The 27,587-nt window shown below is 42.0% G+C and overlaps 1 protein-coding gene across 4 annotated transcripts in view; it reads right to left on the bottom strand.

The window, feature by feature from the left end:
* Positions 1-2,882: 2,882 nt before the first annotated feature.
* Positions 2,883-27,587, bottom strand: part of clcn5b (Cl-/H+ antiporter 5b) — a 43,622-nt gene continuing 18,917 nt past the window's right edge. For all 4 annotated transcript variants that reach the window (XM_086276930.1, XM_086276921.1, XM_086276940.1 and 1 more), the window contains 14 exons: positions 27,295-27,394; positions 25,257-25,444; positions 24,770-24,892; positions 20,153-20,359; positions 19,464-19,544; positions 18,175-18,409; positions 17,914-18,089; positions 17,600-17,740; positions 16,862-17,048; positions 12,620-12,762; positions 12,288-12,437; positions 12,085-12,190; positions 11,745-11,961; positions 2,883-4,165 (listed from right to left, as the gene is read on the bottom strand). In XM_086276930.1, coding sequence (XP_086133056.1) covers positions 4,075-4,165; positions 11,745-11,961; positions 12,085-12,190; positions 12,288-12,437; positions 12,620-12,762; positions 16,862-17,048; positions 17,600-17,740; positions 17,914-18,089; positions 18,175-18,409; positions 19,464-19,544; positions 20,153-20,359; positions 24,770-24,892; positions 25,257-25,444; positions 27,295-27,394 — 2,145 coding nt within the window. In that variant the 3' untranslated portion in view covers positions 2,883-4,074. The remainder of the gene's footprint in view (positions 4,166-11,744; positions 11,962-12,084; positions 12,191-12,287; positions 12,438-12,619; positions 12,763-16,861; positions 17,049-17,599; positions 17,741-17,913; positions 18,090-18,174; positions 18,410-19,463; positions 19,545-20,152; positions 20,360-24,769; positions 24,893-25,256; positions 25,445-27,294; positions 27,395-27,587) is intronic.

Genomic DNA, 27,587 nt, shown 5'->3' with positions numbered 1-27,587 from the left:
TGGCGATGATCTTGTTTAGGGTAATGATGTTTAAAAGGAAATGGTCAATCACAATCAATAAAACTGCTGCAGCAGTGGGCCAACCAAAATACAGTGGTAATGAGACACTCATCTCATCCCTGTATATAACAAAAGCATTCATTTAACTAGTTTTAAACACTTATATAAATGTGCTGAGAGCGATTCGATGAGCTGCAGACTCTGATATACACGGAGTGATAAAGGGATCTCAGAGCTCACCACTCCCTGCAGTTATGCTGCTCATAAAACTGGACAGTGATGAGTAAATCATCCTCCCAGATCCTTCTGGTGGATGCAGGTGAGAGCAGGAGAAGCATTCTGTAGGTTACAGCTGTACATTCATCACGGGCATGAAAATCATGGTAATTTTGGGCATTTAAAGATTGATTTGAACTGTTCTTTTTCATTGCCTTTAACAAACAAGAATTGGGTGCAAAAGCTTGAAGTTTTTTTGGATTTTCTATGATCCACACAGCATCAAAAGACTGCATCTTTGTCTGGACTGAGAAAACGTTTCTCCAGAAAGCATTTGGCTTCTCCATGTGGGCAGCTGCAAATTTCAGTCAAGCTGGAAGGTGCCGATTCTCTGTGGACAGCGATGCTGGCGTTCCAGCCTTGAGGGTGTCTCCGGAGATCTTCCTATTTTATGTAAATCTACCTTTCTCCAGCTTAGATCGTCCCGAGTTCCTTGGACTTTTCCACTGTTCTGAATGTTGGTCAGTGACTGCTGTCAAACAAACCCCTTTCATGCTGACAAAGAACTGTCAGTTGTATGTTAAGTTCATTGAAGTGACCATTGCTAAGATTTGGCTCTATATAAATACAACTGAATTTTAATAGGCATTGTCATAGTTAAACACACACTTTAGAACCTGTATCTATATGCATGTACATTTGTACGATCCTGTGTGGACTGGAAAAAATCCCAAATGAATTCTAAGATGTTCACCCAGTGTGTTTTTTTTTTTTAACATTACATTTTTATGCATCTCTGTCTTTGTATTTCTGAAGGCTCAATAAACATCGCTAGCTCACAGGGTTCGTTCCATTTTAAAGTCCCATTAAGTCAACATAACGTACAGGATTTCTAGCAGGTGCTTGTTCCCAGGACACATGATGGTTTCTCTAAACTTTCACCATTACTTTATGTTTTTACTGGCTGCAGAGAGCAGCCTGTGAGAAAAAAGAAAATCAATTCACCATCTAAACAAAGCGCTCAGAGAGGAGGTGAAACTTTACGAGTCCCGGGCCGCCAACATTTACAGGGTAGCACATGAAGTTCAAACTGACCTGCTGAATTTCTGAAGAGTTAAAAATAGCCCAGAATAATATTATTCTCTGGATGGTGATATAACGTCTGAGATAATATGAGCTGCTTCCCCCTCTCCATTCAGACTCGTATGGAGGACCAAAGCTGCCAAAAATTCAAAACAAAGAAAGAAATGAATGAACCTGTAATTAATGTAATATGCCATGAGACACTTGAAATAAACACCAGTTAGCTCATAAAATGGTTTCTGTTAGCCGTTGTTTCCTTTCTATAATTTTGTGCTAAGCAAAATAAAAAAGAATAAGTTTGGAGAAATAAACTGGGTTGGGGGAAATCCGTACTATGACTGGTACGTAGCAGCCAGCCTGCTAATCAAATATACTCGATTAACTGATCAGCAATAAGGGGCATTCAGCCATGTGTTAACACAAAGCAGCGATCTTCTTAGGAGTGAACATTCAGCAAACTCACTCCTGAGATCCTTCACTGTGAAATGCTCTGAGAAAATGTAAAAGAACAAAGAGCCAGACTCCACAGGCCTCAGTTAGTTCATGATTGTCAAATTAGAAAATGCCTGAACAAATACGACTTGTTTGGAAAGGTTGGCAGGAGAAATAATAAATCTGAATAAACCACAACACTTCTGGAACAATGTGATTTGGCCAGATGAGACGTTTGTGGAGTGGAGACGTTTAACCGTAATGAACGGCAACAGGTTTGGCAAAAACGAAACACAGCACATCAGCCGCCAGGCACGCTGGTGGAGGGCTGGTGATTTGGCCTCATTTCGCAGAACCTGTCAAATGTGAGACCGCCTGTCTGACAGCTGAAGCTTGGTTGAAATCAGGTCATCCGACAGGACGATGATCCCAGTCACAGCAGCAAATCTACAACAGAATGGCTGAAAAAGGAAAGGATCAAGGTGCTGCAATGGTCATGTCCAAGTCCAGACCTGGTTAAAATGCTGATAAACAAACCCAAAACAAAACCCTAAAATAAAGAAGAGAGGGCCATGCGATGCATTTAGTCCTGTGAGAACATTTTATTTTAAAATGTTGAGGTGGGTTTAATGGCATACAGATTCATTTACGGAGTAATATACTTTGACATCACCGTTAATGCCTAAATTCAGCTTCAAACCTGATTAAACTAAAATTTGAACAATTATCATTTTCCGTTCATTTGAAAATTGTTTGCGTGGTTAGTCATCGGAAGAATTGCGCCTACATGACGTCTTTGAATAGAACAAAGATTCACCTCACTATTACCTGACAGAAGAAAAAAAAAATCTTATATTTCAGAGGACCAGAGCAGCAGCTGTTTCTCATTTTTGATCAAGATTCTTTGATTAGCTGCAGCTGACATTTTCCACTGGATCAGTTTCAGTTTTCCTAAAAAGCCAAAACTGAGAAAAAAAAAAGTAAATTCAGAGAACTAAAATTCGTGTTCTGATCACCGACGAAAACAAAAACACGTTTCAGTGAGAGATTTGCTCGAATCGGAGCTTAAAAAAATATATAAATAAATGAAATAAAGATCAGGTGAGTACGAAATGCAAACAAGACATCAGTCGAAGTGATGAGGAGCTAAAACAAAGAAGACAAAACACAACTTTAATCAGGGGAATAATTTAGTAGAGTGAACAATTTTACATTTACATAAATTAATTCACATCATGATTTTCTTTTAACCCTTCCACAACAGCCTGGAAATGCTCTTCACCTTCTATAAGGAATGACATGGTTTCCGATGACTATATACGCTGTTAACATAACAAAACTGTCTGCATGGCAGGACAGCGCTGCATAGTTCCCAGGCTGGAGCTGTATCACAAAACTCAAACATACGACGAAAAAGAAAAGAAAAAGAAAAGATGTTTCTAGTGGGTTCCCAGGCTGACGTGAAAGTCTTTGTGGAGTGTACGCTTGCTTTTGTGTGTGTGTGTGTGTGTGTGTGTGTGTGTGTGTGTGTGTGTGTGTGTGTTTGTGTGTGTGTGTGTGTGTGTGTGTGTGTGTGTGTGTGTGTGTGTGTAGTCAATCCTGTTCTCACACTCCTGGATCCTTCACCCTCACGGCTACAGGAAACCTCACAGAGGGAGGGAGGTGTCTGCACATCCATCAGCCCAGCTCAAAGTGCTCTGTCTGGGCTCGCTGTGATGGCCCGGAGGCAGGCACGGAGCTCCCAAAACAGCTCTTCATCTTCCCCAATGTCTTCATTTTCTCCTCCTCCACCCAGTCTCCTCTTGTCAGCACCTATAACAGAGGATTAGCTGTTCCTGCCTCCCCCCCCCCCTTCCTCCCAGGTGTGAGAATCGAGATGGCAAACAGAGGAGAGAGAAGTGGCCTTTGGGGTTCTCTGAAGGTTTCCTCACTGGTTTGAAAATGAGGAAGGAAATGAGAACAGAAAATGTTGGAAGGTGCAGATGTGAAATATTCCATCGACTTACTTCTGTCCTACTTCCCTCATGATATCGGGTCCAGCACTGTCAGTAAAAGGACGAGTCACTGTTTCTGACAGCTTGTTGTTTTCTTGAAATTTTTTCAGTGGTGTGTGTCGTCATTCGAAGAGCCAAAGTTGCCTTCAAGTTACACAGAAAATAAATTCCATTGTTCTCTGGTCAGCTGTGCAAATGAAGCTCAAGCTTCCTTGGCTCTCTCTCGCCAAAGAGGTAAAGGTGCATTTCATGTAAGTCTACAAGCTGGTGTACCCCCCCCCCCCCCCTTCACCCCACTCTACAGAGGGGCGATTTGGTGGGCGAGGATGAAGAGGAAGGACGGAGAAGATCAGTTGAAGAGGATGGAGTCCGGGTCCCTGTTGGCCATCTGCGCCATGTGTTTAAGTATGTCCTTTTTGGTGATGATTCCCAGCAGCCTCCTGAAAACAGAGACAGAAAAGCAGAACAAAAGTGGATGACTTCAAGTCATTCTTTGATCACCTCGTCATGGAAAACCAGAGAGAGTGACAGAAAGCAGAAACCTTCGCTTAGGCCTGGCCCTCTATCTCGGCACAGTTGATTCAGTTTTATTAAACGGAGCCAGGGCAACTGGCAGAGCACAGCAACATGAAAACACAGAGCAAACAAGTGACTGATCAACAACACGACTCTGCTAACACAAATCTAATTTCCAGTGGTGCTGGTGGTGGGTTGGGGGGGGGGGGGGGGGGGGGGGGGTCAGAGAAATGGAAGCCGTCCACGACATCCGGCGATTAATTGCGCAACGCTCCGAGGACATTTAATCTGCTGCATATTAGCGACAGATGATTTTCAACAGATGGCATAAGCCATTCCTCTTCTTACAAATTAAACGTTGAGATGTCCTCACATGCCAGTCACCATCTGCATCTGAAAGGAGCGAACCACCATCAGCTCACGACGCTCGCTCAATTAAAACCGTTGCAGGAAATTGCTGTTTTTGTATGCACGCTGTGATCTGTGATGACGTGAGGTAGCAACGCCCTGAGGAGTCAGAGAAATGGGCTGAACTGGCTGCAAATGGCTCGATGAAAACTAGATTTCTTGGGGCCACACTATGAGAATCTCCACTCACAGCTCGCCCGACTCCTTAGATGTGGCTTCGTCGCCTCCCCCAGCATGAAAATCAGATTAAAGAGTCGCTATTTTGACACATGTTAGTGGTCTGTATGGAGCCCTGAAGCTTAAACCCTTTCCCCCATAAAGACAACATCTGACAACCTCCCCAGTATTCTTAATGAGGTTGTGGATACAAGCGGCAGAAGTCATCGTCCTTGGGAAGGTGTCTGCAGTGAGAAGCTCAGTCATTTGGCAGGAATTCAAGTACAGCTGGTAGAGGGATGCAGATGAGGTGGTTTGGGCATCTGACTGGGATGCGTCCTACACCTCAGCAGGGCCTGGACATGCTGGAGAAGATCCCTCAACTGACTAAGGGATAGCTTATGCACCCCTCCAGGACAATCTGGAAATCTCTGCTTTAACTGGCGCCCCTATGACCCACACCCCAATAAGCACCGAAATCACTGTTTACAATATATTATATTTTTTTGTTTATCTGTAATATCCTTGATGCTTTAAGCCTACATTTTACTGTGTTATGGAAAAGACATGCAGAGCTGGAGATCTGACAGCCAAGTAGTTGTTTAGTTTAGTTGTAGTCCGTGCAGTCTCAAAATTCAGACGTCTACAAGAACCCTGAATTACTGTTTTTTGGACTAAAGCATAACAATATTCATCATTACATTCAGATTTTTATCCTGAGTCCCTACTACAGCAGCATTGTAAGATTCTCAGTTCAAATAAAGCCTAAGCTTTGGTGCACAACCTCAGCTTACCCTTACTGAAAGAGGCTGTTTTAGCTCTTCGCCCTTTAAGCCACCTTTCGTCTGATTGGCTGTCCCTAGCAAACAGAAGTATTCCAGAGCAGGTGGGTGGGGCTTCTGTGAGATCACTATACCAACATCATGCAGAGGTAAAAATAGAAAAACATTTGATGGAGACGTTGTGTTTAAAGGGGCTTGAAGCCTGATCTTCTAGCTCCCAGGGATTATTTCTAAATACACTGACCTCATCATTAACATTCACAACTGCAGCTGTATGTGAATTATATCATATTATATTTTTTAGATGAAATATAAATATTTAACAAACAGATAATATTGAAAAGCTTAACAGGTCCACTTTAATGTAAACAACTTCATCCTCTGACCAAAACAAAAAAGCCCAACACAAGCAGCTTTTACATCTTTCTTCCACCCACACAAACATCCCAGCGCTGCTGCTTTAATCATCTGTTCAGAGAAACACATGTGACAGGACTGTCTTTCATTCATAAATGCTCGCGTGAAGATGTGAATTTGACAAATGAGAACAAGATCAAAGAAATCTGAGCACAAAAAAAAAAAAAATGAAAACAAGGCAAAACCAAGTCTAACGAAAACATTGTGGCAGTGAGGATGTTGTTGTTTTGGCTTGTTTTGCAAAATAAACTTAAGCTGACACATGAAAAACAAAAGCAGATCGAGGTTTTGTTTTTTGTTTTTTTAAATTTCAACACATCAAATACAGAGTCAACCAAAAATGACTTCCACCTAACTAGGCAACCTTGAACTAAACATAGCCTGGGAAAATCCCTTTGTTGCAGGTGAGAGCGATAAAATTAACATCTCGTAGGACCGCAGACACCAGAGTTTGCACTTCATACAGCCTCAAGGTCTGTTTTCTGTGTGCAAACCTTTTTTGTTCCCAGACAATGAGTGATTCATTTCATTTAAAACCTCATCCTGCCCAACCAAGCAGAGCAGACTATAGCTTTCTTTAACCAGTTTCAGTCCTTTCTCCTTCTCACCCCTTTTATGTACCTCTAGTTCCCTCATGTTCCTCTAAGTCCCTGTTTAGCCCAACCCAGAAAAGAAAGAAATTCTACTTTGGGCCCATCTGAGGCCAATGTGTCCTTCAGGAGTCTATGCTTGACAAAGTTACCCACAGGCGGCGAGTCAATCTTAAACCGATCTTTTATAATAAGCTGTTGTGCTGAAGAGCAGCAGCTACATGCCTGAGGGGTTTTTGTTGACAGTTGCTGATTTTCATCTCTTCTGCTCTCAAACTTGGTTTGAATTATTGCTCCACACGTCAGACTCAAGTGGCAGCAGGAAGAAACAGTAAAGAAGGGGGTTTTACACAGGAAGGATAAATTGGTTATACACACTGACAAACAGTGACACTACAAGTATAACGATGTGTTCGGATCAAACCCAAAACAAAGTTTTTGTGTGGTTAGTTATACAGAAAGTACATGCGAAGAATCAAATGGATGCTATGTGAGTAAGAGGTGAATAAGCATCCAAAAATAGTGCAAAAGAAATTGTGTCTCGGGCTGTGTTGTGAAACCTGAGGTTTATTTTTCCTCCCATGCTGCTTAAAATCCCTTGAAAGCACACACCATAACCTAGTGTGTAACTTCATTTAAATGTAAACACAACTCCAATTCCAAGAAAGTATGTATTTACAAATGCACTGCCATCTACTGCATGCTGGTGAACTTGCAGAGTAACACAGACCCACTATACAAAGGTTTAGATGCTGTCGGTGCTGTTGACCCCCCCAAAACAGTTCAGCTTCAGGTGCCACAAACCAGTGGGTGAAGTTACAGTGACATTATCCATCTTAGAAATGACCCATCTTTTGAGACATTTTCAGCTGTTTGACAATCTAGGGTACAAGGTAAGTAAGATGTCACCAAATTTAAACCTATTCATCATGGGCATGAATGCCGTGGTAATTTAGGGCTTTGAATTATTTCTTTGAACTTTTATTTTTCCAGGGTGGACTGAATGTACAGCATACACCTTTAATGACTTTAAAAAACGTTGGGTCTTGTTCCAGACCCCGTCAAACTGTTACCTTACCCTCAGATGACAGAAAATAGGTTAAATATTTTGAAACAACCCAGGAACCACCAAAGCTCCAGCCTGCCATGTACTGGAAATTTGACATGAAATTAGAGACAAAGATTGAGGTATTTTGCCACAAAGACGAGAGGTATGTTTGGAGGAGTAAAGGTGAGGCTTTCAAACCTAAAAACAGTGCACCACCTGTCAAGCATGGTGGTGGTAGCATCATGTTCTGGGCTGTTTAATGGCAGCAGCAATAGCACGAAGTGGCTGGAATAATAATGGGGGAGGAATACTGCCAAATTCTTCAACTTCACCTCAAAGCAACAGCTAGATGTTGGACATGGTTGTTCTAACAGTAAATGATCCCAAACACATATCAAAACAGGTGAACATTATACTTCTGGAATGGCCTTTCCTAATCCCTGTCCACATCGATATTGAAAGTGCATTTAATAGCTGAGACCGTGGCAGGAAACCAATTTAAATGAACATTATACCAACTCTACCAAGAAGATTGGTCACATATCCAGTCAGAATTATTGTGGAAGCTTGTTGACAGATAACAAAAGCACCTGGTGGAGGTGCAACTTGCTAAAGGGCATCAACTATATATACTTTTGACCCCGTGTGGATTAGAGAAAATACAAAATACATTCAAATTTGAGCACCCAGTTCTTGTTTTTTAAAGTCATTACAGATGTGACTTGATCCACACTAAAGTAAAAAGTACCTTGAGCGCTTATTTACAATAAATACTAGATCACGAGGTCTAAAAAGACTTGCTTCAAACAGCCTCTTGCACATCAGCTAACTCACGGGGGTTGCAATGACAAATTCTGAGAAGTCCTCTTTAACCTCATTTGCCAACTCGACTGTATTTCAGCTCGTGCTAAGTTGTAACATCAAATTTTATTGTCCCCCAGGTAGCGAAAAAAACATTTTTTTTAAAGTAGCTCAAAGGTCACTTTGCTGATGATTTTAAGGGAAAGAATTTACGTTTGTCTCCATGTTTTTACTGATTTATAGGTAACACTTTGGATCATTTTAAGCCTTTATATTAAAAAAAAACAAAACGCGAATACGGCAGAGAAATAACAGGAACATTGTAGCTCGCTGCATCTTAACCTCTGAGCTGCATGAGATCCTCACCCTCAGAATTTAATTTGAGCAAATACAGTGAATACGTTGCCTGAATTAGTTGGGCTGAGCCAGCCTTCTCTGCTTCAGTGATCCAAACTGATAAACTTGGCATAATTCTTCCCCTGGCAAACCCACATTTCTTTCATATTCTTACATTTATTTTCCTTCCCTCTCACATTTCATATCTTCATTCTTTTTCTACGCCGCTTTTTGATTCGCTCTTTGCAACATTAGGTGGCTCTGTGCCTTGATGGCAGCTCAGGCCAAGGCTAAACACTCGGTCTTCCACAAAAGGAGCGTTACTGTAGAAAACTTGATACAGTGTGCCAAGAGGACAAAGTGAGAAACCACAAGCTGCATGATTACGTGTTTGTTTAACCGCCTTTGTTATATACACCGCATGTACTGTAAATTCATAATATACACAGTCCCACTCCTAAAATCCCATGTTTGAACATGTCAGACCTCGATCTAAACAACCGTGCGCGCACGAGAGACGGACCGAAAGAAGAAAAATGAACCCAACTCTGATTAAGTTTATTGTTCTTCTGTTGCTGAATGTAATTCTGCAGACCAACACTATAGTTTTCCATTATGAAGACAGATGTAAGGCCCGACAGACAAAAGAACAGTGTGTTGTTCAGCTAAGTTGGCCTCAGTGGGGCTGGAGGAGGTGTGGTTGATAGTGATGATTTTAGAACAGAGTAAAGTTTTTGCTAAATATCCCTGAGAGCTCACATTTCAAATGAATGACCAAACAGCAGCTTTAGTCCAATTTCTGCGTCGACTTCGTAGCGGCCGAACTGATGCCAGGTTTTCTACAGCTGAGGCCAAGTTTGATTTAAGCTCTTTAAAACATTTTAATGATGCATCTGAACAAAACTAACTAAAAGAGAAGAAAAAGACATCACTTACTCAGGATTACAGGCGCTGGTTGTTTTGTTTGTGGTTAGATTATAGCGCTCATCAAATATTAAAGCGAATGCAGATCTGAAATGCACGGAGCTAATCCAAGCTGCTGATGCGGTCGTGTTGGAATTGCAACTGCCTGTGAGTAATTGCAAAGTCTGGGAGAGTTCAGAGGGCAGTTAATAAAATCCTTCATCGCATCTCTAATTCTGCAGTCACACTAGGGAAAACAGTGGTTGAATATATTGCAACCATGTGCAATGAACTTGCGATGAAATGGTCGCTTCAAAGACAGGAACCAAGTCCGGGGCCGCTCACAGTAAGTTGCCATCTTCAAAGTGACAATAAGACGATGCAATCCCAATAAGACCGAGTCAGTCTGCTGCGAGTTTCTTATCAGTTTGCACTTAAATGGATTCAAGCTATAATCTGTTTGTGATAATGCGGCTCTTAACTGTGACAAATCGGTGAAAATCCCAAATCTGTTGCTGTCTAGATACCCAGAAAATCATACTAAGTACTTGCATAAATCCAGCCAAAACCTCACAGACCTGAAACAGCAATTCATCCTAAACATAGACGAAGTTGTTGGAGGACGGTGATTTACTCCGAAATGACAGACAACTCAGCAACCTTCTCTTACATGACCAGCATACAACCAGCTGGCAACCAGTTGAGTCAACTTGCAGACAAATTGCGCTCATCAGTGTAGACCAAGTGTTGCAACCAATCTCTCTGCATTTATAAATCCCTCTGTTAACATGCAAAACTTGGCCAATTTATCAGAGTTATTCCAGCTGCGGCTCCGTTTTTTCTTAGTCACGAAGACGTCGCCGTCCCATTTTCACTCTGGTGACCAAGTCACTGGCTTTCACCACCACGATGCAGCATGTGCACAAACAGATTTTGTAGGAATTTTTTGGATGCATGTTGTTCTCTGGGATTTACTTTTAAGAACATGTTCGTAACGACTTACGTAGTTAAATAAAGGTTATCTTGAACTGATGCACCTTGTTGTAGTACAATTTGGTACTACGTGAAAGTACAGCCTAGCCCTAGTGCAGCTGATATCTCTTTGGTACGATACTCAGTTGTCTTGGACATGAAGTCACTTATTTCTTCACATTTTGTCGATGGTTTTAGTTTTTGTTATTTTTCGTATAAACATTTTATTTTTTTTTTTAAATGGCAGAACGGTGGTTACGGTTTCCCCTGTGTTGGTTCTTACTGCATACTCTGTGCATGAAAGGTTTATTGGTGAAAGAGGAAACATGTTAGAAAGTTAAAAAATATATATACACATCATCTGCTAAGTTTCCCAATCATACTACAAAAGCCTTGATCACTGCGGGACTACTTTGAAGACGCAGATTTTAAAAAGTGTCACGAGCTACAAAAGAAAATCTTCAATGCGTCCAAATTGATAGCGTGCCATCATCATAATTCCTCCGCTTCCCTGTGTGTTGCTTTTGCAAATATCAAATACCACGTAGGCTTTGTAGCTCTATCCATGACATGTTTTCCATTACGGAGACGTGCATACCAAAGCCCCAAAAGCCATTATATCAGCAGATGTACAAAACACAAAGTCCTCACTGAAGTTCATGGTATGAAGTCAGTGACAGTTCAGAGTTTAAGGCAGAAAAACACCTTGAGAATTTCCACTGTTGTTCCTCACTGCCACACACTCCATTAACCTTCTGTCTCCCCCTCCCTGACTCCTGCGCTCACCTTGATGCATGACCTGACAGAGGAATGACCCCGAGCTCTCCTACACATTCATCTGTCACTCCTTTCATTCCTCCACAAGCGCAATTTCCTCAACATATCTCAGTTTAATGTCTACGGGAGTGGGAGTGTGGTCATTTTGTGTATCTTTGTTAATATTGCTTGAAACTAGAGGGCTCTGCTCATACAATAAGTCATTTTGGAGACTAAATCCAGCGCAGGTTTGCCCTTTGGACACTAAATACTTGATATAAAAACATTAATTACAAAATCAAGTATATGCATGTGTGTGTGTGTTTCTTCTTACCCATTATGTGTGACCAGACACTGGCGTAGCCCCAGTTTTCTGAAAATATCCACAGTGATGTCCATAGGGGTGTGATCAGTAACTGTAAAGGGGCTCAGGTCCATGATGCACCTCAGCCGGAGGGGAGGCGGTGCGTCGGGAGGAAGCAACGGTGTGTGCTCAGTGAAGACCACTTGGGAGGCACTGACGATGCCATCCTGACGTTTGCGGGCATTGTCTGAAAGGAGCAAAGTGGGATTTGTGGAAACCAAATTGCTTTGCATACAAAAAAAAAAAAACAAAAAACAAAAAAAACAACCCTGTGACTAGATCTTTGTTTACACACGAGCATAATTCATACCTATTGATATGAGCAGATCTCTCCTGAGTACAAATCCCACAAGCCTTTGGGACTCCGAAGAGACAACCACAGGGAAGCCACTAAAGTGCGTGCTCTCCACCAATGACTGCGCATAAACCAAGAAACGAATGTTATTTCTATTATCTCTATTAGGATTCCAAATCTCTTCCCAAGAAACATAGGTGTAATATGTGCAGTCGTACCTCCACCTCCCCCACAGTCATGCCCTCCTGCGTGAGCACAGCCAGCGCGGGGTCCATCCTCCTCGGCCTCATCACGTCCACCGCCAGGCTGCTGTGTTCAAACTCTTCTTTTGGCTCCAGGAACGGGTATCCATTCAGCCTGATGTGAGCCTGCGAAACATCAAGAACATGCAGGTATTACGTCTCCATTTTTAAAAGGAGGGGGGAAAAAAACCTAAACAATAAAACACATGAATCCTAATAAAGACAAAAAGAGCGCAAACTCGCTCTTATTGTACAGCAAAGGGTTGGAGGGGACAGACACTTTTCATTAACGTTTGCAGACACGTCACCTCGTAAATTCCCTCTCTTCCGAAAGCATCTGCCACCCATTTGCTGGTCATGGTTGCAGCCATGAGGGGAACAATGTACTCCAGACCGCCAGTCAGCTCAAACATGATGACTACCAGAGATACTGTCATTCGAGTCACTCCACCTGGAGGCAGATATGAGAATGGAAAAGGTTAGACCACAGGCGAGCAAGATTAATAGGCGATTTAATTCCCGTCTGACTCATTTTATCTTCATCTGCAGGCAAAAAGAAAAAGAGCAATTAGAGAACAGAGGGCACATAAGGTGAGCATATAACAGAGCCCGCGCTGCTGTTCATCGAGTTTACAGAGGCATTTAGTGGCACATCTATTTCTCTACCCGAGAGCTCAGACCATTCATCTCCTCTCTGTATGACACTGTTGCCACTAACATCAGCTGGTAAAGTCTGAATCCAATTATCATCATCTTCGACCTCAGATGTGGCCAGAAAGCCAAGGCTACGTTTTCAACTCTGTGCTTTTCTTCAAAACAACTGCCACAAAACAGCTGCATGTCAAAGACTTTATTACGAGTGTTGTATATCCTTTTTTTCCCCTTTCAGAGGATTAAAAACTTTTCTTCCTGTTTTTTTCTACACATTTAAATTATTAACGGATGATTTTTTTGTGATTATGTACCACAAAAATCTAACAAGATTAATTTCATCACTTCAAGAGGTTTTTCCAAAAAACAAGTAAGATTAGTAATCGAGCTGCAGTCAGGGTGGCGCGCGCACTGTTAGCTAATCCAGATGGCTGCCTCACCTTCCAGTGGCGTGAACGCGTCTGAAGTGGGACTACCTCCTGCTGTTTGTGCTAAACGTGAGAAAGGATTACTGCAGCACGCGTCCTGACCTGATTCTCCTCATGTGAAATGTACATAACATCCAGCTGTTTCAACAACAGAATGAGTCTCACACGTGTAGAAATTCTGTTTCTTTCCAGCCACTCATGCTGTATATGTAGAAACTATATAACACACAAGTAGTAACCATAGAACCAAAACACAGAACAATAGAGAATCCAAATTTTCAGAGCAGTACTTGAGAATGGTGAGAAGGAAGAACTCCCTTTTCACTCTTTATGTTTTGAAAGCCTACTAGGAAAGACCCTAGAAGCTCTCCTCTGAACCCTCCTAAGACCCAAACTCTTTCATGGCATGCATTTTTAATTTCTCTTTGCTATTTGGGCTGATTGGGACCTGATGAATGTAAAAACAAAGCATTACCAGATTTTTATTTTTTTTACCTGCTTTTTGTTTCTGAGAAAAGTAAGATCCACATGAGAGGACATTCATTTTAAATTTCAATAGAACAGTGGCGGTATAATGTCCTTCTAAGTGGATATCAGGCCCTTGTAGAGCGAAATTTAGTATTTTGGTCTAGACAGCCCAAATTGCGACGTCCACATATGTGGACTCCAGGTCCTAGGAGGTTAAAGGTTTCTGCCATATTTCAGGCCTGACTAAAGAATAAATGACTGGATTTGCATCAGATATTAGTAAAGGTGGTTTGTGATTATGCAACCCCCCCCTGGGAAAAATCTGTAAAAGTCGCCAAACCACGTCTTTATTTATACGCACTGAGGTGTCAAACATCGTCATTGAGGGTACAGGGAAAGTCATCAAATATTGTTTGAGGGAAAAAGTTAACAGGAAGAAAACTCGAGGAGCATTTTCTATCTAGACACTCAGCTGGTTCAGAGTATTTGGCAGTGTGTTATTACTGTGTAATAACTGAAAGTAGCTACCCTTGTTTTAGTTTTGGCTCTACGAGCAATCTCTATTTGCATTGCTGTACCAGATCATCAGGAATGTATTTAGTGCCAGCATGTATTTTGGCAGCAAAATAAGTAAACGTATAGAGATCCAAGTACTGGCGTATGCTGGGTTTGAATGTTTGCAGCTCAAACAGCTCCACGGAGCAGCTACCATGGCACAATCCCATAATGGTGACTTGTGAACAAGAATAACAGCAGCACATGAGAGTCTGAGGCGGTCAAGAGTGGAGACTCCTGTGTGTAAATGCTGTTGCCCTGTGTTGTGAAAGAGACTTTGAGGAAAATGCAAAGAGACAAACCACAGTGTAGTAAAGGGAATGAAATCTCTGGCTTTCTTAAATCAGATGAGATCTCTTTCACTGCCAGATATTTTATTTATGAGCACTATCATAAAGTGTAGTGTGTGCATATATTACAGAGACATATTTCAGAAACAAGAAACCTCTCTTTAAACTCTGTCCCAGATCTATAAAACACGCGGCTCGCTACCCTCAAACTTTTTTAATAACTGATTTAATAAACAGCTATAAATCTGTGGTGTATTAAACACCAGATGATGTGTAGTAAACAATCGCTCTGTAAAGCTTTTTCTGTATTTAAATAGGTACTTTTATCTCAATAAAACAAGGTTAAATGTGCCAATGCGGCATTTTTGAACCAGTTTTATTCGAAAATCTTTTTCTAAAAGAATAAATAAGGGAAGTGGCAGATTTTGAATTGAAGAAATTTTTGGATTTGCTTCAGAAAAAAAAGATAATCAGTCATCAGTGTTGAAACACTGATATTTTGTTGACCTGTAGGGTCTCGTTTCACCAGTGCAGGGTTGAGCTACCACTGATGACCAAATGTTTATAACAGTGACTAAAAAGCATTATTACTATTAAAGGCCATGTGCTGAGCTGGCGTGATTCATAAGTATCTGATAGATTCCAGTTTGTTGTAAGCAAGGAGCCTTCCCCGCACACAAATGTTGGCCACGGAGTCCCACAAGGGGCCGATATTTTTTGCGCTACACAAGCCACAAACTTGACTCTGTTCTTCTGGATGGAGCTTTTTCAGCAGGAGAAATGTTTAATTACTCATCCAAGTGAAGTTTGGCCAGCGTTATAAACAGCACAGTTTGGAGGAACTTCAGAATGAACTTTTTGAAGCTTCCTTACCTGGATTATCGAGCAAAAATCAAGACGTGTTTTTCATGCTTCCACTGGGGACTAATATAAGAAAACACTGCACACATTCCCTTTGGTTTTTGATCGACAGACACCCGTCTGCTCCGTCTATCCATTCATACATTCTTAATTATTAACTGTTATATTCTCTCTTCCACAGAGTTGTGTTTTGTCTGTTTTTCCCCATCACAGCAGATGGATTCCAGTCACAGAGCCTGAGATTTCTTCCTGTTTAGAAAAAATGGCCTTCCTTCTTTCCTGCCATTACCTGGTGCCTGCTTATAGTGGATTGTCTGATTGTTTTATGCAAAGGACTTCAAGTATCTTGGGATCTTATTCACGAGTAATGTGACGGAGGAGTGTCAGTTGGACGGGCGGACTGGTGCAATGAACTTGTTTGTCGCGATGAAGAGTGAGCCGAGTCTTTCGTGAAGCTTTCATCTATGCCCCAACCATCACCTATGGTCATGAATTACGGATAATGAGCAAAAGAGAAAACTTGTGAATACAAGTGGCTGAAATTAGTTTCTTCCTTGCTGTGGCTGGGGCCAACTTTAGAGGCAGGGTGAGGAGTTCAGACATCCAGAGGGATCTCAGAGGAGAACCACTACTACTACTTGTTGAAAGGAGCTGGATGAAGCGGATTGAGGCTCTGGTAAGGATGTCTCCTTTGGATGTTTTCAGCGCATGCGTAACTGAGACGAGATCGGGGGGTAAACCCATATCTTGTCTGGTCTGGGAACAACTTGGGATCCCTCAGGAGGAACTGGAAATTTTAGCTTGCTGCCGCTGTGACCCGACTTCAGGAGACAAGTGGAAGGACAATGGATGGATAGACTGAAGGGTGGATTTAAATTAAAATGTAAAGCTCCTTTAAGTGACTGTTTGCAATGTCAGGCACCTCGAATCATTTACAGACCATAATAAACTGGATAGATAAAGTCATACACAAAGATTCATGGAATGGCTTCCTCTGGTGTGGACCAAGGAGTCCTTCAGCCTTCTCACATCCAGCTGCTTTCTATATATCCTAAAACATTTCCATGTCAGACTCAGGATGTTGGTAGAAGAGCATGTTTAGCATATTACTACGAAACAGCCTAAATCTAAACCCAAACAGCCTCTGAGACTTCACCGCCACTCTTGCTTTACGCTTTTCTGTCCAGTATCTTCTGTCACTTCTCAATCCTCCCGACGACACCCTTCTCACCCTCCACCCAACCACACAGTGGTTTAAATCAAGCAAACACTCAGGAAACAGACATCCATGTCTCACCTAAACAAGCGGCAGCTCCAACCATGGCGTAAAGCCCCGGCGTGATGCAGTCTGCCCCCTGAGAGCACCACCCTTTAAAGATAACCGAGTCGTGGTTGTAGTAGGCCAGCTGTTCCATGCCAACGCCGAGCAGCCTGCCAGCTATGGCTCCAACTGCCATGCTGGGAATGAAGAGACCAGAGGGAACCTGCACGGACAGAACCAGTTAAAAATATCCATCCAGACCTCTGTGCATCTAACAGTTCAGTTTGCGTTAGCTTTTAATCCAATAAGTCAAAAAGAGGGCCTTCCCTCCCAGATGCTGGTTATGTTCCCAACTTTTCCCCATCAGAGAACCTCATGATGCACATCACCATCTCAGACAAGATTGTCTCTAATTAAAACATTTCCACAGGCATTTTCAGCCAATTCATTTTAGCTTCGTTACCAAAGGGACTTTTGCGTTTTCTAGAAAACAATATTCATTTCTTTCCTCAGCGAGCCACATGACGGGGATTCACATCGCATATGAATCGCAGAAAACCATTTACAGAATCACTTACTTCATCCATCGAAATTCCCAAATGGGTAACACGAGTGAATGAACGCTGGAAACTTGATCAAATGTGGCTTCAGATATATTAAAGGCAGCTGCCTTTGTAGGCTTTTTACATGCAATGTTACACCACGGGGAGAATAACAATAAATGTCTCATTGATGAGGAGTTCAAAGCGGACCGCTGAGTGTCTCTTCACAAACCTTCATGCCAAATGTAATAACAGTGATCATCATCTTGAAGACCAAGGCCAGGGCCAGCTGCCACAGCGCCGTGTAAAGGCCCGGTCCCGCTGGCCGGTCAGCGAGGCTGTTATCTACACCTGTGTCTGACGTGTTGGCTGGCTGCGAGCACGAGTGAGGAGAAGAAAGATACGCATGGAGACAGAAAGAGGGGGAAAGGAAGCAGCGAGAGAGAAGAACAAGAAATATATATAAAGATATATTAGATAGCTCAGCAAGGTTAAATAATCACGTGAAAAACTGCAGTATCCTGATGCAGCGATTTATCGGCTGACCTGTTTGTAGCCGCACAGCTGAGACGAGTCGAGCAGGGAGCAGTCGTTGAAGAGCTCCGAGATGAGCTCGGATCCGCTCATCCTGGTGTAACTGTTGGGGTAGGCGAGCAAGGCGGTCAGCGCGGCGACCACCAGCACCTCGATGACGGGGTAGTGACCCAGACAAGTGGTTTTACCTGTGAGGTGTGTGGAGAAGTTAATTTATGGGTTGGAGACACAAAGGAAAGAAAAATACGTCACAGATATGTCACCGCTACTCACGAAGCCTGCACCAGGCAATGTTAGCCTTGATGAACAGCGCCCCCCAAAGGCCTCCAAAGATCCCCAGCAGGATGAAAGGGGCCAGCTCCACCAGGTGCCACGGCGTGTGAAACTCCACATAGAAGAGCACCAGGCGGCTGTTCCCAAACGGGTTGATGGAGCGCAGGGTGAAGGCCGCCACAAGAGCGGCGAAGAACGAACGCCACAGAGTCTTCAGGGGGAAGTAGTAGCTCACCTGGAGGAGAGAGAGGCGGACAGAGACATTTATTGATGAGAGAGAGGCAAAGCCGGAGCTCACTACACCTCACCCCAAACCTAAACAAAATAACTACAACTGGACTGAATGGAAAACACAAAGATATAAAAACTAGGCTCAACCAAAAATTGTATTTACAAAACAAACTAAAACAAAATAAGACATTATTCTCCTCGTTTTTAAAGTGTTGTCTTTTTCCAATTTTGCTCAGATTGTCAAAACAACCATCCCAAGAAAACTTTTACTGCTTCTGTTTATGCGAGACTCAAATATCTCACTCATCTTTAAACATCTTTAAACAATAAAAACAAAGCAAGCTCTGGAAACCAAATTAGACACAACTGAATCAAAAATAACAATTTTAAACTAAATGAAATTAAAAACTCTTGGAAAGTCTAATAAGCATAGCAGACTTAAGCAACTCTTTATTTGAGATGGGATCTCTGAGTGGGGCGATAGAAAGAGCCAATAAAGAAAACAGCATGGGCAATTAAACTCCAAGTATTTTTTTAATTAACAAAATGCTCAAGTATTGGCCTTTCCTCTATTTTGTGAGACCAACACTGACCTAATAGTTTTCATTACATTATCTCATATTATAAACTAACCGTGGTTCATCAGTTCAGTGCACGGCCAGGCCGGCTCTATAAAGACACTGGTCATGTTCCCTGTTTTGGGGAAACCCCATGAGGTGATCAAAGTGCCAGTTTCCTTATTCCAGAAACTCTTCAGCATGTTTCTACCCAAGATGGATTTGACAGCTGCCAAAAATGCATTCGCTTCCCAAAGTAAGACTGCAAATAATTTCTCATATTTATTATGTCCCAGCTTGTTGCCAGCGCTGTGCTCGTTCCAGTACGAAAAAATTACACAGGAAGTGGAAAGCAATTAAAAACCCAATTCAAATCAGGTATTTGTGGAGTAATAAAACAGCCGGCACTGCAGGTGTTGTTCTGACACAGAAATACAGATACAGAGAATCTGCAGACAAATGATAGAAAACAGTGGAAAACGCATCATAAGCTCTACCCACCTCCTCCAGACTGAACAGGACTCCTCCAATAGGAGCTCCAAAAGCCACTGACACGCCCACTGCTGCTGCCGCTGATAACACCTACATGTAGAGACAAGAAAAAAAGGGAGAGACTGTACCAACTGTCTTGCCCAACAAAACAATCAAGTGATCAAGCCCGTCAAACTTGATCACGTGCAGATTAAAGGGATAACGGCAGTACAGGAAAAGCACTGCTGTTCCCATTTATGTGAAAAATTTAAAGCTTCAATCAGAAACTTTGTCTTTTCCATCAATTTAATCTAAACTAGAGAATATGTGAAAAATATATTTCTGCAAAGAGAGTAGATATTCTGGACACATTATTTTTTTCTCATTGAGAGATCTCCTTAATTCCATTTACCCATCCAAAATTATCAGGTGTGAGTTGCCAGGTTATATAAAAAGCTCCTGTTTTGAGGTCTGCTTCCAATTTAAGACTTGCATGATTAACCAGTGTGGTTTAAAATAGCATTTCCAAGTTGGACTTTCATGTAACAGATCAATTTATCTGCATAAATGTAAAAGGTCAACAGCCTTGTACTATTGGTCTTTAGCTATTGCAATATTTTGCTTGTACGGTTTTTTTTCTTGATGACCGTCTTTCCTGTCAAGTTTCCCCAAAAACCCGCAATAACTCCTCCAACAACACCGGCGTCACCCCTGCTTACCTCTCGCCTCTTGGCCTCATTCTTGCGGTACTTGGTGAACAGGTGACAGAGTATATTAGCACAGCAGCAGGCGACGTGGACCAGAGGGCCTTCCTTCCCTAAACTGAGCCCGGAGGAGACGGCTAAGACCAGGGTGATGGTCTTGATGATCAGGGTCCACTTCCCCAGGTAGCCCCGGATGATGAAGCCACTGAGGATGGTTTTAATCTGAGGAAGACGGAGGTGAGAGTGGGTGGGTTTGTTTGCATGTGCAAGGAGAAGATGAGGATATGTTTATGTTAGGGAGGGTTCAGTTTAGATACGCCTGTCTGAGTGTATAACCACAAGAAAGCGAGTGTAAACACAGAAGGAGGGCCCAAGGAGAGAAATGAGGTTTGCGTTTTGATATTTTTCTTTCAAATAAGTGGTTAATCTCTCGTGCGTGGCCCTGCTGACCTTTGAGAAACGAGAGTGTTGGGAGAAAACGATTCAAGTTCCACAAACTTAAACAGTTCTTCAACTGAGAGGAGTAGTGAGCAGGATAATATTTGGATTTGGAGGAAGCTGGTGTATTTTTGTTTTCGTTTTTTTCTAGAATGGACGAATCCAGTGAGAAAATGTTTGGCTTTCCAGAGTGTAAGCAAATCTTTGGCTTTTCACCTCCTCAGAAATGAAGAATGAAAGAAACGGAGCGAACAGGAGAGTAAACAAAGGCAGATGGACGGGAAGAACAGGGAACAGGAGAAGCAGAACTAGTTGACCTGGTGTTTATTAAAATTAAAAAGAAAAACACTCTAAGTACGTGAATATACTAAGTTTCCTACAACTGAACAGGAGCAGCATTAACGAGCAACTCTTCTTTGTTGTTGTTGTTGTTGATGTGTTTATGAATGAAGCGTCTAAGTAATTCTTGTTCTCATGCTGCACCACCCCAACATGACAGCTCCCACTTTAACCACTGAAAAGCATTTCATAGGTTTCAAAGACTTTTAGTGGCAAATAAATCAAATTTATGCAAAGAGTCAGTGTTAACAGTTTTGACCCTTCTTCTGTAGTTCGCTTCTCTTCTGGGCCAAATCCTGAGTGATGTCTGCTTAATCAGTGCCTCAAGTCTTCAGCATGGCCTCTTTTTAAAAAGCAGGTGGGCAAGCAGGAGCCCAGTGAGGCTTCTAAGGCTGCAGTGGACTGTCATCAAGATGGGTCAACACTGGAAACACCAACTCCCTGCATAAGTTTGACTTATTTGACTATAAACCACTTTGAAGCTTATGAAATACTCGTACTTGTTCTTCACTAGAACAGAAACGTGAAAAACTAAATTCTGAAACATGAAACTGTAAAGTTATGAAACCCAAAACCAGTGCCGCTGCCAAAACTTTTAGCCATCATGGTAGATTAGGGGTCGGCAACCCTGGGCACGCAAAGGGTTAACTGATGGCACGACCATAGCTGGACTGGCCATCGGGCATTTGCTCGGTGGCCTGATGATTTTTTATTTTATTTTTTATTTTTTTGTAACGGTATAAACAATGAAAGGTGGTGGATTGGTCAGATGCTGGCCGGTGTGTAAAAATAACTTAGTTGTTTGGTGGTGGCTGTGGTGGAGCTTCCTCAGATTCAGTAACATTAGCAAGTGGTGGAGGCCAGCAGGTGGATGAGAGAAAGGGGAGGCAGGAGGAGGAGAGACCTGAGGCAGCTGCCGGTCCGAGTGTCAGGTGAACTGAACTTCAGGTAAGAAGTTATGACCTGCAGTCTATCTGGGTCAAATATAAACCAAGTTTAGGTGGAGTTTATTTTCGTTGTGCTGACTTTTTACAGTCAGTTACAATAACTCGTACTGCGTACTAGCTAGCATGACAGAGTTTCTATACAGCTGGGTGGGTGCTTTGATGTTACTGATGTTGAACTTTAGTTAGTAGAGTTTCCAACCGTCCCGTAAAAAGACAGAATCGTCCTGCATTCAGAGAAATTATTACGCGTTTCGTGTTGAGCTGAAAAGGAACAGTTTGTCCCGTACTTCAGCTACAATGAAAAAGACACACAGCTGGATTTATTCTGCGTCTTTACGCTGCAGCTGCCTCCTCTTCTCTCATCCTCTCACCCTCCCTCTCCTGTTGCTACTTCAATCATGAAACTGATCAATGATCAGCTGATCGGCTTTTCTCTTGTTTGTTTATCGCCCACTTTGCGCCAGAAAGAGGAAACCAGCGGATGTCGCGCTAAACAACAGCAGCACGTTTAAGCTTGATCAGCTGTTGTTAGAATTTATTTAATATTAATTTCTAGTATCAGCTGATGTTTGCTGGAGCCACAGCTGTAAAAGCTGCTGGTCATGATGTCGGTTTGGATATGTGGTGAGAGGGAAACATGAAGATGAAACCAGGAGATGTCCTTACTGAACCATCAGAGCTGAACAGGTGATGGAGAAACAGGTTTACCTTTTAGGTGACATGGATGAGTTGAAGGGAAGTTATGAACTGTTTCTGAGAGACAAATAACACCAGGATCCTTTTTTATGTAGTTGGTAACTGTGCAGGGGCGGGTCTAGCAAAGTGTTGCCAGGGGGCAGGTAGGGCATTAACAGGGAAAAGGGGGCACAAAGAAATACTTTTCTTTCTTATTCTCATTTAAAATGTCTAGCTTTTATTAAATAATTATCTGAAGCTTACAACCAAAGTTTTTATCTGATGTAAAATGTATAGAAATCATACATATACCAACAAGACTGTACATCACTGTCACAACAGCATTTGTTTTCATTCAAAGGCTTTATGGCTTTAATACCTGGTGGGCCGGTCTGTAGTCAAAATGCCAGAGGCTGTTTTTTTGTCCCAGTCCATTCCTGGGCACGACACGCAGTGAACTAATCTGAGAGGGTGCATCAAAAAATAAATGGCCACGCCAGCGGTGCACATCGCAAATCAGCTCGCATAGACACATTAGTTGTGCCGCTTCTTAATGACGGTATCTTAGCTAACAACCCCAACTACCAGATTCAACTTGTAATTGGCTAAAAATAACTTCGCCTACTGGTGAGAGGGTCGTTGTTAGCTTTCCACATTCCGACACTTCAAAAGCTTCAGGAGCTGTCCGCTCAGCACAGCATCAGCACCACGGAGATACACGGATACATCCGTAGACTCGAGACACAATGCGTGTTTGGGACTTTCAGGTGTTTGGACCAATGTTTTATTTTCTGATCAAACCAGAAATCTTTAATGAGCAGCTGGGTTTGTCTCACATTAACTGGCTGAGTTAATGCCAGTTAACGCAACATGGAAGCAGCTGGAATCCACAGCTGTGCGTGTTCATGGAGCTGCATTTTCACCTGCTGGACATCACTACCTGACAAGTTTAACTGTCTTCAGAACATTGCAGAGGCCTTATTGACAGTATTTGACTCCACATATCTGTGTGAGCAGATTTTCTCCTCAGGTAGCCGTCTGAATGCTGGACACTCGGAGACCTGTGTCTCTGAGTGGGAGACCAGAGATCAGATTAACATGTGTGTCTCTGTATTATCAAACATGCCATATTGGCTTAGTTTATTTTTCTTATCATTGTTGTGAGGAGACTATAAATAGCATTTGTATTTTCTGTTGTACTGTTTGTTTGCTGTTATGGATAAAAAGTGTCTTTTTTTGTTTCAAAATAGCTGATAACTATTTGCTGATAGCTGCCAACATCTGCGAACAAATATAATTGTATGAAGTGGTTCTATATAGTGTGTAACTGTTAATATAGAGCGTTATTAAATTTATTGCTAATGCAATCATATGGCACACTGACCTCTGAGGAAATTTTAAATGGGACTCGTCATCAGAAAGGTTGCCGACCCCTGATCATGGATATCAAATCCTCACAATTCTGAGCCAAAGGTTTGAACGGTCTTCATTTTTACATTTATTACAAAATCTACATTTAAAAAAAATCTTCTGGGATTTTAAAAGAACATTTCAATAGGAAAATCTGATTTTGGAACCAATCCCAAATTATTTTAATGATATTGAATTGACTGCAGTACCTAAAAGGCCCACAAGAGGGCTGGGGACAATACCTAAGGGATTGCTGCCGTCAATGAACCAAAGAAACTGTGTTTGTTCTTTGTTTAAGAAAAAAAGAAAAAGAAAAAACACTGGGTACAAAACATTTTCTTCTTTTTAAATGTCATTGAAACAGTCAGTTCAAAGTTTGGGTAACAAGCTCCCTCTACCTTTCTGTAATTTTACAAATCTGTGTCAGATTAAGGAGCTGTGGGTGACGGATTTCACTGGTTTATTACAGCAGTGTGGAAAAACAGAGCTGTTATATGGCTTGCTTTTCTTTACATTTATATGTTAAAGATTTATTAAATATGACATTTTTAGGTTACATTTTTAAATTTTTAGAATTTTCTTTATAGTGAAAGAGAAGAGAATCTCCTGAAGGTGTTTTTTGCCTCTATAGTTAATTATCTAACAGTCTTAGTGGTCCAACTATTCCTGATGTCAAAACAGGCTGTAAGTGGCCTATGAACTAAATAAGAGATGAAATAAAAGCAACAACATAAAGTGGGAAAAAAGTGATTTAAACCATTAATATAACGAGTCAGTTAAAAACTGTGATGGTTTACCATTATTGTTTAGAGTGCAGCCTCACCTCTGGTATTCCTGATCCGCATGCGTACGGAGCAAAGGCTCTGACCAGTATGACAGCCAAGAAGGAGAACATCAGAGCCCAAAATATGTACATCAGGTAGTTCATGATGTAGGCAAAGGGACCCTGCAGAGGCACAAATAGCACACACACACACACACACACACACACGAAGTGACAAATGATTTCTGAAAAATGAATAAATAAACACAACATAAATAACTAAGCAGGGATTCGTTTTGTGGAAATCCTGAAGTCACAGTGGTTTAGATTTTGCACCATGACAGTTTTCAACCAGTAGATGGAGCCATAGCAGCACTGAAGCCTGAGGAACAGTCAACAAATCTCAAACTCAAGGCTTGGGATTACACTTCATTCACACATTTGGAGCCAAGAAAATCCCTCAAAAACAATTCTGAGAACAACAACTGCTACCAACTAGAAATTGCACACATCAAAATCAGCAGAAAGTTTTAAAATCTTCTCCTACCTCTGACTTTCCTGTTATGAGCTGAGCCCAGCTCTGCCACTGTGGACACCGGTCCCTCTCCTGGAACGTGGTCTCGTTAGACAACCAGCAGCAGTGCTCGTGGTTGAACCAGAAGCCTCGGAGACACAACCCTCCCTTCACGTCCGTCATCCAGTGGGCTGAGATGTCGATGCCGCCGGCTAGAGCACCTGAAAAAGTTGAGAAGAAAGACAACAAGAAAGAAAAATCTGTAAGATAAAGACCCTAAAATAATAGAGAGAACCCCCAACAATCAGACAGCTCCCCCTATGAGTAAGCACTCGGTGACAGTGGGAAGGAAAAACTCCCTTTGGACAGGAACAAACCTCTGGCAGAACCAGGCTCAGGGAGGAGCAGCCATCTGCTGTGGCCAGTTGGAGGGTTAGGGGAGGACACGAGAAAGACACACTGTGGAAACACTGGCTTCAGCAGACTCTCCATTTGTTTCAAGTCTAAAACAGATCGTGCTCCTCTTCTTCGGAACAAACGGCCTGAGGAGATGAGGCCAAATCCTTGACCTCCTTTAAAGTTCATCTTAAACTCACTTTATATAGACTTGTATTCTGTCCTCTCAATACAAGTAATGCTGTCTTTTACAGCCTTTTATTGTCCGGTTACCGCCTTAACTTGTCTACGTTATTATTTCTGTTCCCTTGCTTGAGGTCTTAGCAGTAGCAAGGGAACAGAAGTAACAGTGCTCTCCATTTTCACTGAGATAAGCTACAATGATGAGTTTTAAAACGAGTTTTTGAGACAGAACAAATCTGGGCTAGAAGATAAGCCTGGTATTAAAATGTAAGTGAGGAGAATTTTATTTTGACTGATACGTCTCACCCACATGATGGTACAATTTACACAAAATACAGATTATTGAAGTTTCCTCCAGTGAATCATGAGAAAACATAAAATATCCAGGTCCCCATGTCATAGACATTAGTCAAACTTTGCACAGTTTTGTTTTATTAGATACGCTCACGTTATTGCACAGGGCCTGAAGAACGCTGTGCTTTTTCATGGAATCACACAATTTATTGTGATTGCCTGGTTTGCGCCTTACATTTTCCCTTTATTGTTTTAACAATCTCGACTTTTATGGTTGTTTGAATTTAGCCTCCGAGTACTCTGCATAACTCCGAGTTCTGTTTTTATAGGTGCTATATAGATAACGTTTATTATTTTTATTATGCATATCTGAGTGCGACCAAATGTCAGAGAAGTGGATCAGTGTAATCTGAACAAGTTTACAACCCAAAGGGTCAACAAAAAGATTTTTAACCAACATTGCTAACATTCATTTCCTTTAGATAGGTGCCGCCCCGCATATGTTCAGTGCTGTGCTCGTGCTACGTCGCGGCTCTAAACCCGTTTTCTGTCAACCCATGGGATATAATGTTCAGCTGATGCAGGCAGCAATGAAACAAGAGAAAAAGTCTGAGCAAGTACAAACGCTTTCCATCAAAGTGCTTCAGAAGCCTGAAAGCCTGGGAAGATCAGTTAAATAACTGTGTTTTTAAGAGCAGTGCCCTAAAGTCTGTTGCCACAGCAGATAATCTACCTCCATCTCACCCAATCCCCGCCATCCTTCTGTGTAACACAAACCATCTGCATGTCCTCCTTCACTTCTAATTACTGATCCCCATCTTTAATATCCTTTGTCCAGTATATCCACTATCCTTCATCTGGACAAGCCCAAAGCATCTCAGCCTTGCCTCTTTAACTTTGTCTCCCTACTGCTCAGGACCTGAGGTCCCAAATTCAGCAAAGATATGATAACATTTCAATAACCACTCAGAATTTGAGCTGCTGCACTTAAGAGGGACAATTTATGTGCGAGACACCCAATTCAAAACGGCAGCGTATAAAGAATTTGCATACTTTATGCTGCAGTGTGTTTTTCAATTCACAGCATCTGGAGTTAGTTTGCTTTTCCTTCCTTATGATTGTGTCTACCTGTTATTGAAGACAACTGTGGTAATAAAGCATTAATAAATGTATGTGTGGGGATGAGTGTGTGGAGTACCTGACATGAGTCCCACCAGCAGCATGAGCAGCCACCCTGAGAAGGCATCACTGATTCTGTGCAGCAGGGCCACAGTGGACTGTCTGCTCTTATTGGTGATCTGGATGAACGGAGAAATGAAAGAAATGAGAAAGTGAAAAATTTCTTCCGTATCCTAAAAACATGACATTAAAGTCATTTGAATGACGCTGAGACCTCTGAAAATATACAGCTGGTCAAGACAAAAAGTGACGAGTTATATTTAAGTACATTTATCTCATGTGCTGCTGTATTGACGGCTCATGTAATAAGGC

Source organism: Aulonocara sp. 'chitande type north' Nkhata Bay, linkage group LG3 (genome assembly GCF_057382095.1).
Source record: "Aulonocara sp. 'chitande type north' Nkhata Bay isolate Kocher_YH1m ecotype deep benthic linkage group LG3, A_spYH_male_GT1.1, whole genome shotgun sequence".
NCBI classification, from domain to species: domain Eukaryota; kingdom Metazoa; phylum Chordata; class Actinopteri; order Cichliformes; family Cichlidae; genus Aulonocara; species Aulonocara sp. 'chitande type north' Nkhata Bay.
The sequence above is the reverse complement of the archived record's forward strand: the minus strand, read 5'-3'. Positions and strand labels throughout refer to the sequence as shown.